A 14539-nucleotide genomic window follows, 5' to 3' on the forward strand; every position below is an offset into this window, starting at 1 on the left:
TTCTTCCTCCTCATCCTCCGTCTTCTTCTTTTTCTACTTCTTTCCTTTTTTTTCTTCCTTTGCGGTTTGAAGATATATTCCCAATCTCTGGTGTTCCGTGGTTAAGTTTTATACCTTTCGTTATATCGATGTGGTATCTTTGAGGTCTAGTCACTTGAGTATCGGCCTGCCTTTCTTTAAAGTCGGTTATAACTTCGATTAGTTACCACAATATCGATAAAAAAAGAAAAGAATCCAAGACGTTATCGATTAGCACGCCAGGTTGTTTCTCAATAACAAACTATACAGCATGGCTACTGGTATGTAAAAGTATAGTGGATTGGCCATATTTGTTACATCTTTGCGCTGAAAATATGGGATTATAAGCAATAAAACATGTTGATAATATGCTGACGTCACTTTGAGGATGATAGGCCTAACACCAGGACCCAAGAATCTCTGTAAGTTTAATATTATTATGTAATTTTTACATATGTTTGCAGATTTTTATTTGTCTCCTGTTTTGAAGCACATTGGTTGCTAGAGACTGGGAGATTTGGAATTGTAGATTTGATTTAATGGTGATATAGGCCTATATGATTTCATGAGCAAATCATTAATTCCTGAAATTTGACAACAATAATGATAGCCTATTATAATCATGCTAATCACTATATGTAAAAAATACTGGGGGAAAATAAATTATTCCCGTAGAATAGTCTTAACTAAAAAAGCCATTAACTATTTTTGTCAATATTTTTTTTTTTTTTTGGGGGGGGGGGGGCTGAGTAAGATCCATTCAATATATATGGAATCACTTTCAAATGTATAGTTTGTATTCTTATTATATTGTAAAACAATGCGACATCATACATACGGTGTATGTCCCCCCCCCCCCCCATTTTCATTTTTATCAAGTATCTCCAATACAACAAAGGCTTATATATTAATGATGCGAATAACAACCAAAGTGGATGTCCAAATGCAACCCACGGGCCACTTTTTTATTGCAATTATTCATAAAATCCATGGTATGCCATGTGTGTAATATCTTATATCCTTCTTTTTTTAATATCAATATTTTTCTAATTATGATAAACTTGGTTGCGTCGTCCCCTCGTTATATACACTCTTGAATATTATAATTTAGCCTATTTGCTCTTGCCACCTAAGAAAAAAAAAGTCATCAGCGCTACGTTCATGTTAATGAAGTAAATCGCCTAACTAGATTTAATGTAGGATATAACCTTTTCTTGCTCAAGTTAAAAAAATATAATTCTTTTATTAAATCATTCGAGGATACCTCCAGGTAGTGCACACTCGCTTTTATTGTTGTTGTTGTTATTATCATTATTATTATCATTATTATTATTATTATTATTATTAGTAGTAGTAGTAGTAGTAGTAGTAGTAGTAGAAGTAGTAGTAGTAATATCATTATTATTATTATTATCATTATTATCATCATCATCGTTATCACTATTATTAATTATTATTTTTACTATTTATACTTCGTTTTTCCTGTTAGACCTCAAACGCTTATTATAAATTAATTTAATAGAATTATATACTCTTAAAACTACAAACTACGAAAAAGATGAGTTTAAAGGGCATACGGACCTGCAGCAGGTCACCTCGGGTCCTAAATTAATTGTGTCTGGCCATGTTTATTACCCACAATGCAACATTTTCAGCAGTGTAGTCTTATAGGCCCACTTGAATCATAACGTACTAGTAAGAAACAACACACAGTTTAGGTCACTTCACTTAATGCTTTTCTGAAAATTAAATTTAGTGATAGCGACTGTCTAATTGCACGTGGCAAATCATGCCAATATTTTGAAGCACAGTTAAAGTTCTATCACTGGCTAACGAGGTCATGAAAATGTGAGACGAAGAGGGTCACTTGCACACCTAGTTGTTACGGCGTATACAGAGTAAAGCAGTTATTTAAATACCCTGGAGCATTATAGTCAATGCTTGTATAATCATGGGTAATTTGAACATTATTCTCTGTTTCAAAGGAAGCCAGTTAGAGTGGTTGGGAAAGATGATCCCGAGAAACCTGTAAAGCAATCGCTTGCCAATTACGAATTAATTGATTAGAAGGAATATAGTAGGCCCTATTGATTGTTTTATCAATTGTTTTACTAATGAATGGCGAATAATTATCATCATTTTTCTTGCAATACTATTCATGTATAAGGACCCCATTCCAAAGAAGGTGACCTTTGAAGGACCTTTGAAAGACCAAAAATTGGCAAGGTCTTACAGCAGTCTCCAATATCACTGAAAATTTTCATCTCTGTGGAATGGCTCAGAAAGACCCCTCAAAGAACTCTGAAAGACTGTTTGATACTTCTTGTCTTACTGGCTGACTTAGACTAGTCCTATAAACATCCCCAATTGTCTTTCAGAGATCTTTTATGCAACAAGTGATCTTTTAGAATTCTTTCCATGGACTTTTCCTTGTCTTTCAATGATCTTTCTCGGATCTTTCAATGAACTCTCATGAGTCTTACAGTGATCTCCGCAAAAATCTTGGAGACTGTCGAAAGATCATCGAAAGACTAATAAGAACTTTGAAAGTTCATAGAAAGACCACTGAAAGACTGCTGAAAGACCACAAAAAGACAAATTTTCTTGAAAGACCGCTGAAAGACTATTTTCCTGAAAGACCGCTGAAAGACTGTTTTGAACCGTTTCAAAAAGATTTGGGAATCACAAGGACCACAAAAAACACTGGAAGATTCATCAGGAATCATGAAAGACCTCAGAGATCTTTGAAAGTATGTTGAAAGACCCTTGAAAGATCAAGCAAGTTGCATGGTCTTACAGCAGTCTTTCAGAGGTCTTGCTCTCTGTGGAATGGGGGTTTATTGTATATTGTTAAGATTGTAATTGCACGTCCCGACTATTTGCTTCAAGCTGGTCATTTTTTTCAAGTTGAAATAATGCCTTGACTAACTTTAGGGCTTTTGTCTCAACTTTCAATCTAAAGAGAAAATCATTGAAGATGAACGAAAAGACTCAATCCGCTGATCCCAAGGGCAGAGGAAATGACGTGAAAACATCACAAGAAGCAGGAGCAGCTCAAGAAACGGACGCTATAGCGATGAAGGGCTACTCGAGGAAACCCGTCAAAGTCAAGTTTCCTAAATGTTGGGAGTTCATGACTCAGAATCAGAGAAGAGAAAATGTCATCGATAAATACTCCATCTATGGCAGTGACTCACCAAACTCCACCGGGTAAGAACTTGTGCTGCTGCTCGTGCGGGTGGGTGGTTCCCCCTCCCTGTCATTTTCCAAGTCGATTTTCTAAAGATAGGCCAATAGGAAGAAGAAGAAGAAGAAGAAGAAGAGGAAGAGTAGACAGAAAGATCTTGGGGAAGATAGGGCTGGGTCATAATTACACCCTTTTTATTTCGATTGCGCAGAAAATTCATATTTTGTGACATCAGGCTCCGCATCTCGCACTGCTCTTATGAGTGACTACTTTCCAGCTTCATCGAGGGTCTACAGATGCGAGGAGCTTTAAGTTTTAGTAATAATATATTTTTTTAATGAATTTGAGATGGGATTAACAAACTTCTCAGTTTATTACATATGTCCTTCACGGGCATGTTTAAGGGATTTGGCTCAATCACAAAGAAGCTACAGGAAGTTAGCATCACAATTTTGAATCACTTACCTATTTGTGGCTGTGGGTGATATGCACAGATGCCCATGTGTTCAGATTATCCCCTGCTTACCTGCCAAGCCATCCCCTGGAGGATCTGTATGTGACTGTGTGATGGTTGCAATTATTTAAAATTTTGATGTTAACCTTCTGTAGCTTCTTTGTGATTGAGCCAATCACTAAAGCATGCACGTGAAGGACATTTATTATGTAGTAAACTGGGAAGATTGTTAAATCCCATCTAATTTTCATTGGTCTTTCTTTTGCCATTTTGTGACTTTGGATTCTCAAACCAGTTGATGTTAGGGGCTATATCCTCTCTGTGATTTTAACAATCTCTTAATAATTGATGTGTGCTTAGTATATAGATTATTGAAGCTCGCCTTTGTAAAAAAATATTGTTCATTTTGTCTGTGTGGAATCTGACCAGTGCCCTTGTAAATATTTGATTTGTTTCTTTTGGAGCTCAGTTTAGATTATTAAGGGAATGAAAAGGTACAGGCGGACCCAGTGGGCTGCAGCTGACACGTACGGCCCCCATTTTTCTGGGGGTGGACTTAACCTTCACGGTATATTTTCATATTACTCTGGTAGCGCTAAAGATAAAGGGAACACGGGATGCCCCTTTTTAAAACGGGAGAAAAAGCAAGCAAAAGACAAGAGAAAGACAAGATGGAGAAAGGGAAGAAGAAGGAAAGCACTGATGTCATCCCTAGCTGCTCCTTGTTGTATTACTATGTCGAATTCAACAGTGTTTAAAATAAACCATTTTGCTTAATTATTTCTTTATCATTTGCAGACTTCCGATCCCTGGTCAAAGATCAGCTATGGTTCAGGAATTATCGGACATAGGATGGCGGGAAGAAAGAGGATACATTAAGAAAGTAACAGGTTTCCCTCCCAGCGCCTGTATAAATGGAATAAGGAACGAAACAAAACGAAGAGTTCGCCATCTCTCACCCATCCGGCTGCCAACCGCCAACACGATATGCGACGAATACAACTGGATGCACAACGGAGTTCATGGCAAGATGCTTCTATCAAATAAGAAATACAGGCATATTTTGCGATCAGATCTCGCCGAAACCCATGAACCAAAACAAAAACTTCATTACTGTGAAGTGCTGGGCCAAAGGGTATGTGCAGATTGTATTGAGCACACAAACAGAACTATGGCAATCGAGTATCAGCATGAAGCATTTCCTGAAATTGAAGTGACGGCATCCCGACTGATAGCGCCGAAACTTTCCAAACTTCTTGCAGATCGGTTAAAGTCAGCTGTGCCCTTACCAGAGTCTGAGCAACAAGCACATGAGTCTGGGTTGCTAGGCAACGCTCAGAGCCCACCACCTTACAGGCAACCATCAGCGTTACGTAATCAACGTCATGTGACCATTTACAGCGACGCCATGATTAATTCACTCCATCAGACTTTGAAACGCGACAGAAGGATGACGGCAGAGACTCTTCACGACGTCAGAGAATTAAGACTCAAGAGAGGAAAGCGCGCCACTATGCGACAGCTGCCACTTGAAAAACTAAATGAAGCCAACGGTAGTGTAGCGGCATAAACCACAAGTGGGCTGAAAGTGAAGACTATATATTTAACCTTCATTAATTCATGTTCTGTTTCCCAAATAAGGTAAAGTCATTGCCAGTTGGTCACTGGGTATGTTTTCTGGCCTAGTAACAAGGTTGTTTATGATAATGTCAATTCTGGTTGGTCAGCCACACCCTGGTCAGACCAAGGGTGCAGCATAGTAACAATGAACCCATTGGTCAAGACTTAGGCTGATATGCAAATTAGCCTAAGCATCTCAGAAGGGTGATAAGCCCTTTGCATCTTCCACCTCAGAAGGAAGAAAAGTTTCATTGCAACAAGTTGTGCCGTTATACATTCGATCAAAAGTTACTGATATTGTGAAACCAGGAGGTCAAACAATTGGTAAGTTCTCATATCTGATATATAGAATATTGTTATGTTTACTATATTAATATTATACAAGTTATGTCAAGTTTGTACTGTATATATATATTTCAAGTTTCAGAGGGATAAGTTTATCTTTGTACTGAGTCTCTCACTCTCTCTTTCTCTTTCTCTCTCTCTCTCTCTCTCTCTACCTCTCATTCTTTCTTTGCTACGTCATACCAGAAGTTGTATATGAAGTTTATTGTTGAGAATATTTCAGTGGGTAACAAGTAATATTTGAGTATTCATTTATGTATTTTTGGCACTACACTGGTTAGAAGTATACTGTATGGAAGAAGAGGGTATGTGTAATCCTCACTGAGAGTATACAAGCTGTACAGCTAATAAGCAAACAAAGGTGCTTTGTTGAGTGATGGTTTCAATGCCACTGTTACTGAGAGTTATTAATGTGTATAGGCCCATGGTCAATGCTATCCCAAAGGAGATAGTCTTGTTTATGGCACAGCTTGAGTAGAGGTGTTCAGACGGGTTATTAGTTATACAGAATTAAGTTTATTCTTTTAGCATTAGTTATGATTTATTGCTATTGACTTTCATGTTATTATGTATATATCTATACCTTCTGTTTTTTACTAGTTTTATTATAACAATTAGATGAATACCGACATGGTTATAAGATGATAATAATCTCTTTATCCATCAGAATATTATGATCATTCTTTCATGTAAATTTCTCTATGTTGACGACATACTAATTTACAATTACACTTTCATTTTTATTGCAGCGAACCACCAATTGCTCGCTCACTCACGTTTGTCAATCACTTCAAGTTATTTATCGTTCTGTTCTACTTCGCCATTTTTTATGTTTCATCGATCATTTAATTTCGCGTTGTGTGAACACGCCGTTATTTCGTCCGCCAAGTTTACTGTTATTATTAAATGGATGTCTTAACCTACATGACTGTGTGATTGGACATTTATCTTTGGAGTGTGCTGGTGCGTTCGGATATTGACTATCCACGAGCCTAAGTTAATCCTTAGCTGTAGCTTAACCGTGCAAGAAGCTACATAAGTTCGCAATTGGGTTTTTATGAATTCGTGATTCTTCTCTAAACTTCACGATCGCGGTGGAAGACTGGATAAAGTTCACAATAGCTTTAATTGGAACGTTGATCATATCATCATGTCAAGTAACGGTGCTAACGAAGGAAAGCCCCAGTTAATGCAGTCATGTCGGGCTTATGCTGGGAGCCTTACAAAGAAATATAAAGAACTGGAGGTGCTGATGTTAGATCCAGAAAACCTCGACAAAGTCACCGGAAAGGCCGACCAGTTAGATGGTGTATTCATTAAATATACAGAACGCTTTGGTGAATACCACAAGATGCTAACTGGGGAAGAGGCTGATAAGGTACTGGAGGACTTTGACGCAAAGCGAACTAACAAGGAAGAATTTGATGAGCGATTATCAGTCTGGATGAAGGAGGCCAAGGAGCATTGCCGGATGATTGCCGAACCCACAAAGGAGGATGACGACTGCATGTCGCTAAGGTCTTCAGGGAGCAACCAGTCTGTCCGGACAACAAGCTCAACAACTTCATCGAGGCTGAGGGAAGCGAGGATCAAAGCCGAGGTCGCTAAGTTGAAATTAGAACAGATAAAGGAAACTCAACGCCTAAAAATGGAACAGTTAAAACTCGAACAACAAATTGCGAATGTTGAGGCAGTGCATGGGGTTCAAGAGGCTGAGATTGAATGTAAGTTATTGCTAGAAGACGAAGAGGGAGGAAATTATGTCGCTGGTGAGGTAAGTGCCTCGAAGATCAGATTAAACCCTGATGTTCCCCCATGGACTGGTAGTATACGTAATGATGTAATGATGCATGTACCTCCTAAAAGTAATTTAGAGGTAAAAGATATATTCAGTGTTGTCGATCTGGCAATGAATATGCCCAAACCAGAGTTAGATTCATTCAGTGGAAACCCTTTGGAATACTGGTCTTTTATTAATAAATTTGAGGCTGTCATAGGGAACAAGAACGTAGACGATAGAAGTAAATTAATGTATCTAATTCAGTATTGTTCTGGTAAGGCTAAGGAAAGTATAGAAAACTGTTTACTTCTAGATGCAGGTACCGGGTACAATAAAGCAAAGGAGATTCTGTCCGAACAATTTGGGCAGTCCTTCCTTGTGACCACTGCTCACATCAACAAGGTTCTTAACCGCCAACCAATTCGTCCGAATGATGGGGCTGCGCTCTGGGACATGGCAAGAGACATGAGGAGGTGTGAGATCGTGCTTTCTCAGATGGGTTACAGTGCCGACATGAACTCGTCGGATAATCTGCTGAAGATACAGCAACTGATGCCGATTCACATGCAATCGGAGTGGGCTAAAAGAGCTCACAACATGATGAGAAACCGGATTGCTCCCAACTTTAGCATGATGGTGGAGTTTGTTGAGCAAGGTGCTCAGCTCTCCAGCAACATGTTTGGGAGAAATATTGGGAAAGCAAAACCAGCTTCCCCAAAGACTACAGGTAAGTCCAATGCTCCTAAACGTGTTTTCTCCACACAGGCTGTTGGATCTACCCAAGCAGCAGAGCAGACCAGCAAGAAGCCTGGACTAAAGACCTGCCCATGCTGCTCAGGTAGTCACCATCTTGGGGCTTGCAAGACCTTTCAGCAGAAGACACGGGATGAAAGGCTCAAGGTGGTGAGACAAGCTCGCATATGTGATAACTGCTTTGAGCAGTCACATATTGCGAGAAACTGTTCAAAGAAATCGAATTGTGAGGTCAGTGGGTGCAAGTGGAAGCATCATACCCTCCTTCACTTGCACCAAAGTAAGAACGAAAGCAGTGAAGGTCAGGTCCAGAAAGGATCTACCTCAACAACTGCTGCTACTTCTGTAACTGGGGCCGGCAAGGCTAAGGCTGATGCCAACGACGAAGACATACCTGCAGGCAACTGCAACAGCACTATGACCACCAATCATAGGGTATGCCTTCGAGTGGTGCCAGTGATAATACAAGGGCAACACAAAGAGATACAAACCTTGGCGTTACTTGATCAGGCAAGCGATGTATCTCTATGTGATGAAAGTCTTGTCCATGAACTTGGTATTACTGGCAAACGAAGGGATTTTCATCTGACGACAGTCAATGAAAAGAACACCAAAAAGAGTGGACTAGAAGTCAATCTTTCTGTAAAGGGCCTTAACTGTACAGAACAGATTGACATGCCCAAGGTCTGGACAGTATCGAAGCTGCCTATTTCAGGCGAATTAATTCCAGACCAGAGGGATATCCAGAAATGGAATCACTTGAAGGGAATTGAATTCCCGCGAATCCAAGAGAGGGACATCAAGCTACTAATTGGTGGAGATATTCCAGAGGCCTTTTGGGTCTTGGAACAACGAAGAGGGAATAAGAAGGAACCTTTTGCTATACTATCTCCATTAGGATGGACTTTGATGGGCCCAACCCGCCAAGGGCATAACCACTCCGATGAGTTCAATGTCAACTTTACGCAAGTTGAATCTGTTGACCTTCATCAACAGTTAAGTAGATTCTGGCAGCTTGATCATCAGGTAGGTAAGGGTACTGAAGAAAGGCTTGGGTTATCGGTTGAAGACAAGAGAGCAAAGGCCATCATGGAAGGTTCCATACAGCTTGTCGACAACCATTACGAGCTGGGCCTCCCATGGAGACACGATCGACCATATCTACCTGACAATCTTCCCTCTGCACAGGCAAGACTAAAATACCTGAAGAAACGCTTCTTCAAGGATGATGCCCTCTTCGAGAAGTATAAGTCAACTGTGCAGGGATACATTGAGAAAGGGTATGCAGAGGAAGTGAACCATGAAGAAGTTCCAAATGAGGAAGAATCATGGTATCTTCCCCATCACCCTGTTGTTCATCCTCGTAAACCTGAGAAGGTAAGAGTTGTTTACGATTGTGCAGCTAAATACAAAGGGACATCCCTCAATGACCAACTCCTGCGTGGCCCTGACCTAACTAACAGTATTGTCGGAGTCCTGACAAGGTTCCGACAAGAACGTGTTGCAGTGGTTGGTGATATTGAGGCCATGTTTCACCAAGTTAAAGTCCCTGAGAAAGACCGTCATGCTCTGCGTTTCTTATGGTGGAAGGATGGTGACCTGACAGCACATCCAACCTCCTATCAAATGACTGTGCACTTGTTTGGAGCCACATCTTCACCAAGCTGTGCCGCATTTGCTCTAAGAAAGACAGCGGAGGACAATGAGAAGGACTTCAGCAAGGAAGCAGTCAATACAGTCCGAGAAAACTTCTATGTGGATGACTGTTTGAAGTCTGTGCCGACAAAGGACGATGCTGTCAAAATTGTACAGGAGCTATGTGACTTGTTGAAGAAAGGTGGTTTCCGCTTGACAAAGTGGGTAAGTAATGATCGGGATGCATTGTCCTCGATACCAGAGGCTGAGAGAGCTCCTTCGGTCATTGACTTGGACCTGGATGGACTTCCGATAGAACGTACTCTGGGCGTTCTTTGGGATGTGTCCAATGACCACTTTGGATTCAAAGTCAGCATCAAGGAGAAACCCCCATCAAGGAGGGGAATATTATCCATGATCAGCTCCCTGTATGACCCTTTGGGTTTTGTAGCACCATTTGTTCTTCCAGCAAAGATGCTACTCCAGTCAATATGCCGGAGAGGAGCAGACTGGGACCAACTTGTGGAAGGAGAAGATCTTCAAAAATGGAGAAAATGGCTTGATGATCTTCCACATCTCTCGGACATTGCTATTCAGCGATGTCTTAAGCCCGTGACCTTTGGCGAAGTGGCATCACGACAGCTCCACCACTTCTGTGATGCATCAGAACGTGGTTATTCGGCTGTGTCCTATCTTCGTCAGGTAAGTGAAGGTGGCAAGGTACATTGCTCCTTCATTATGGGAAAGTCTCGACTTTGTCCACTCAAGGCAACGTCGATACCACGTCTGGAGTTAACAGCAGCTGTTCTAGCTGTTAGCCTGGACCAACAAATCCAGGATGAATTGCGGCTCCCTGTGACATCAACCACATTTTGGACTGATTCAACATCCGTACTTCAGTACATCATGAACGAAAGTAGAAGATTTCAGACATTTGTGGCTAATAGGGTTGCCAAAATTCATGAAGCAACAGACAAGTCTCAATGGAGACATGTAGACACCAAGCTAAACCCTGCAGACGAAGGATCAAGAGGGTTGTCTGGTAGAGACATGGCGAGTGATCCTCGGTGGTTAAATGGGCCTGATTTTCTCTGGGAGGAGGAAAGCAGCTGGCCAACCCAACCTTCCGTCTTGCAGAATGTTTCCGACGATGACCCAGAGATTAAGAAGACTGCTCAAGTCAACCTATCTTCTGTGGAGAAGGATGTAGGAATAAACAACATGCTTCAAAGATATTCCTCTTGGAATAAACTGAAAAGAGGAGTAGCATGGCTACTGAGGTACAAGGGATACCTCCGAGCGAAGACCACAGGACAAGTCGCAGGTGATTCTAAGAAGAACATGTCACTTAATGAATTGCAGTGTGCAGAGTTAGAAATCCTTAGACTTGTCCAGGAACAAGAATTGCACGACAAAGATCAACGGATCATCAACAAACTCAATCCAGTATTAAAGGACGGCATTCTACGAGTCGGGGGACGTATTAGCAACGCCCCCATTGACTTTGAAGCGAAGCACCCCATAATTTTACCCAGCAGTCACCATGTCACAACACTCCTGATATTACACTACCACTTAATAGTAGGTCATTCAGGAGCAGGATTGACTTGGTCTTCCTTGAGGGAGAAGTACTGGATAATAAAGGGAGGGGCTACTGTGCGCAAAGTCATTGGGAAGTGCTTCGACTGCCGTAAGCGGAATGCCCCAAGACTACAACAAATGATGTCGGAATTACCGGCTGAAAGGGTGACGCCCGAGAAACCACCCTTTACATATGTAGGAGTGGACTATTTTGGACCACTGTATGTAAAACAAGGGCGTAGCCAAGTCAAACGCTATGGATGCATCTTTACTTGTCTGACGATAAGAGCAGTACATATTGAGATAGCTAGGTCTCTTGACACAGATGCATTCATTAACGCGCTGAGGAGATTTATCAGCAGGAGAGGAACCCCTGAAAAGATCTTCAGTGATAATGGAACAAACTTCCGTGGGGCTGAGAAAGAACTTCGGGAAAATCTTGAGAAGGTAAACCAGCGAGAAGTAGAAAACATCCTCCATCAGAAGGGGATCGAGTGGTCATTCAATCCACCGACGGCTAGCCACATGGGAGGTGTCTGGGAGCGAATGATCAGATCGACCCGCAAGATCCTTAAAGGCCTTCTTAATGAACAAGTTGTTTCCGACGAAGTTCTTTCCACAGCCATGGCGGAAGTGGAAGCCATATTGAACGCTCGGCCACTAACCCAACTGAGCATGGATGCTCATGATCAAGAGCCGCTCACACCGAATCATCTCTTGCTCATGAAAAGGAGCCCAAACTTGCCTCCAGGTTTATTTGGGAAAGAAGATTCGTATGGGCGGAGACGATGGCGCCAATCGCAGTACCTCGCTTCTGTCTTTTGGAAGCGTTGGTGCAGGGAGTACTTGCCCCTTCTTCAAGAGAGACAAAAATGGACCAAACCTCACAGGAATCTTGAAAAGGACGATCTCGTGTTGGTTGTTGATGAAACCTTACCGCGTGGGCAATGGTCATTAGGAAGGGTGGTAGATGTATTCCCGGGTAGAGATGGCAGAGTTAGACAGGTAGAGGTCAGAGTTGGCCACAAGTATTTTAGGAGACCAGTCGTAAAACTGTGTTTACTAGAAGCTAATACAAGTGCTTAAATCGTTACAATTTACATGTGATCTTTGTCATGTATATTTTTAATTTTGTTTCATTTCGTGCTTCATTACTGTATGTAATAATGCCATGATGGTTACCATTCATAGCTGAATGATAGACATGTTGATTGTTTATATCATCAAGTCATTTGGTCAGAGATGCCATAAAAATGCCTCATATTGATATTTTGTCACGATGATTTAATTTTCCTTTGATATTCCATGTTTCACTTGGAAACGTTTCTTTATTATGTGACCGATAATGGCTCATTGTGTTTATTCATATTATTTGTTGTATAATGTTATGTAAGTCTCAGTCATATGAATCTGAAGTGTTTATGTTATTTTTAATGTTCAATTCGTTTATGATGACATGTATTATTCCGCTAGCTGATAGTTTGAATGATCTAATAGATGGGTTAGCTCATTGGGGCCGGAATGTAGCGGCATAAACCACAAGTGGGCTGAAAGTGAAGACTATATATTTAACCTTCATTAATTCATGTTCTGTTTCCCAAATAAGGTAAAGTCATTGCCAGTTGGTCACTGGGTATGTTTTCTGGCCTAGTAACAAGGTTGTTTATGATAATGTCAATTCTGGTTGGTCAGCCACACCCTGGTCAGACCAAGGGTGCAGCATAGTAACAATGAACCCATTGGTCAAGACTTAGGCTGATATGCAAATTAGCCTAAGCATCTCAGAAGGGTGATAAGCCCTTTGCATCTTCCACCTCAGAAGGAAGAAAAGTTTCATTGCAACAAGTTGTGCCGTTATACATTCGATCAAAAGTTACTGATATTGTGAAACCAGGAGGTCAAACAATTGGTAAGTTCTCATATCTGATATATAGAATATTGTTATGTTTACTATATTAATATTATACAAGTTATGTCAAGTTTGTACTGTATATATATATTTCAAGTTTCAGAGGGATAAGTTTATCTTTGTACTGAGTCTCTCACTCTCTCTTTCTCTTTCTCTCTCTCTCTCTCTCTCTCTACCTCTCATTCTTTCTTTGCTACGTCATACCAGAAGTTGTATATGAAGTTTATTGTTGAGAATATTTCAGTGGGTAACAAGTAATATTTGAGTATTCATTTATGTATTTTTGGCACTACACTGGTTAGAAGTATACTGTATGGAAGAAGAGGGTATGTGTAATCCTCACTGAGAGTATACAAGCTGTACAGCTAATAAGCAAACAAAGGTGCTTTGTTGAGTGATGGTTTCAATGCCACTGTTACTGAGAGTTATTAATGTGTATAGGCCCATGGTCAATGCTATCCCAAAGGAGATAGTCTTGTTTATGGCACAGCTTGAGTAGAGGTGTTCAGACGGGTTATTAGTTATACAGAATTAAGTTTATTCTTTTAGCATTAGTTATGATTTATTGCTATTGACTTTCATGTTATTATGTATATATCTATACCTTCTGTTTTTTACTAGTTTTATTATAACAATTAGATGAATACCGACATGGTTATAAGATGATAATAATCTCTTTATCCATCAGAATATTATGATCATTCTTTCATGTAAATTTCTCTATGTTGACGACATACTAATTTACAATTACACTTTCATTTTTATTGCAGCGAACCACCAATTGCTCGCTCACTCACGTTTGTCAATCACTTCAAGTTATTTATCGTTCTGTTCTACTTCGCCATTTTTTATGTTTCATCGATCATTTAATTTCGCGTTGTGTGAACACGCCGTTATTTCGTCCGCCAAGTTTACTGTTATTATTAAATGGATGTCTTAACCTACATGACTGTGTGATTGGACATTTATCTTTGGAGTGTGCTGGTGCGTTCGGATATTGACTATCCACGAGCCTAAGTTAATCCTTAGCTGTAGCTTAACCGTGCAAGAAGCTACAGGTAGTTTATAGCATGTGTATTTTAATCTAAAATTATACCGCCAAAATAAGGAATTGATAAAACATTCAGTCTACTCTAGACAATAAAATTCTTCTTCTGAAGTTCTAAGTATACCGTATTGACATTTATATTAATTTACAAATCAATTTAAATTTATTCATAATAGTCTGATCGTTCATAATTTCTTTTGGTTAAAAGT

At 40.2% G+C, this 14539-nt stretch overlaps 1 protein-coding gene across 3 annotated transcripts; it reads left to right on the forward strand.

Annotated features, from left to right (window-relative positions):
* The first annotated feature begins 284 nt into the window (after nucleotides 1-284).
* Nucleotides 285-14226, forward strand: LOC129257739 (uncharacterized). Of its 3 annotated transcripts, XR_010292957.1 has the most exons (4): nucleotides 285-440; nucleotides 2981-3228; nucleotides 4458-13282; nucleotides 14053-14226. XR_010292957.1 is itself a non-coding variant. In XM_054896133.2 (3 exons), the coding sequence occupies exon 3, from the start codon at nucleotides 6775-6777 to the stop codon at nucleotides 12457-12459; it is 5685 nt and encodes a 1894-aa protein (XP_054752108.2). In that variant the 5' UTR covers nucleotides 285-440; nucleotides 2981-3228; nucleotides 4458-6774; the 3' UTR covers nucleotides 12460-14226. The 3 variants fall into 3 exon arrangements, 2 of the variants coding, with proteins under 2 accessions (XP_054752108.2, XP_063952574.1); XM_054896133.2 differs by having other exon boundaries at nucleotides 4458-14226; XM_064096504.1 differs by lacking the exons at nucleotides 285-440; nucleotides 2981-3228 and having other exon boundaries at nucleotides 5238-5603; nucleotides 6374-14226.
* The last annotated feature ends 313 nt before the right edge of the window (nucleotides 14227-14539 follow it).

This window comes from Lytechinus pictus, chromosome 3, assembly GCF_037042905.1.
Source record: "Lytechinus pictus isolate F3 Inbred chromosome 3, Lp3.0, whole genome shotgun sequence".
Taxonomy (NCBI): Eukaryota; Metazoa; Echinodermata; class Echinoidea; order Temnopleuroida; family Toxopneustidae; genus Lytechinus; species Lytechinus pictus.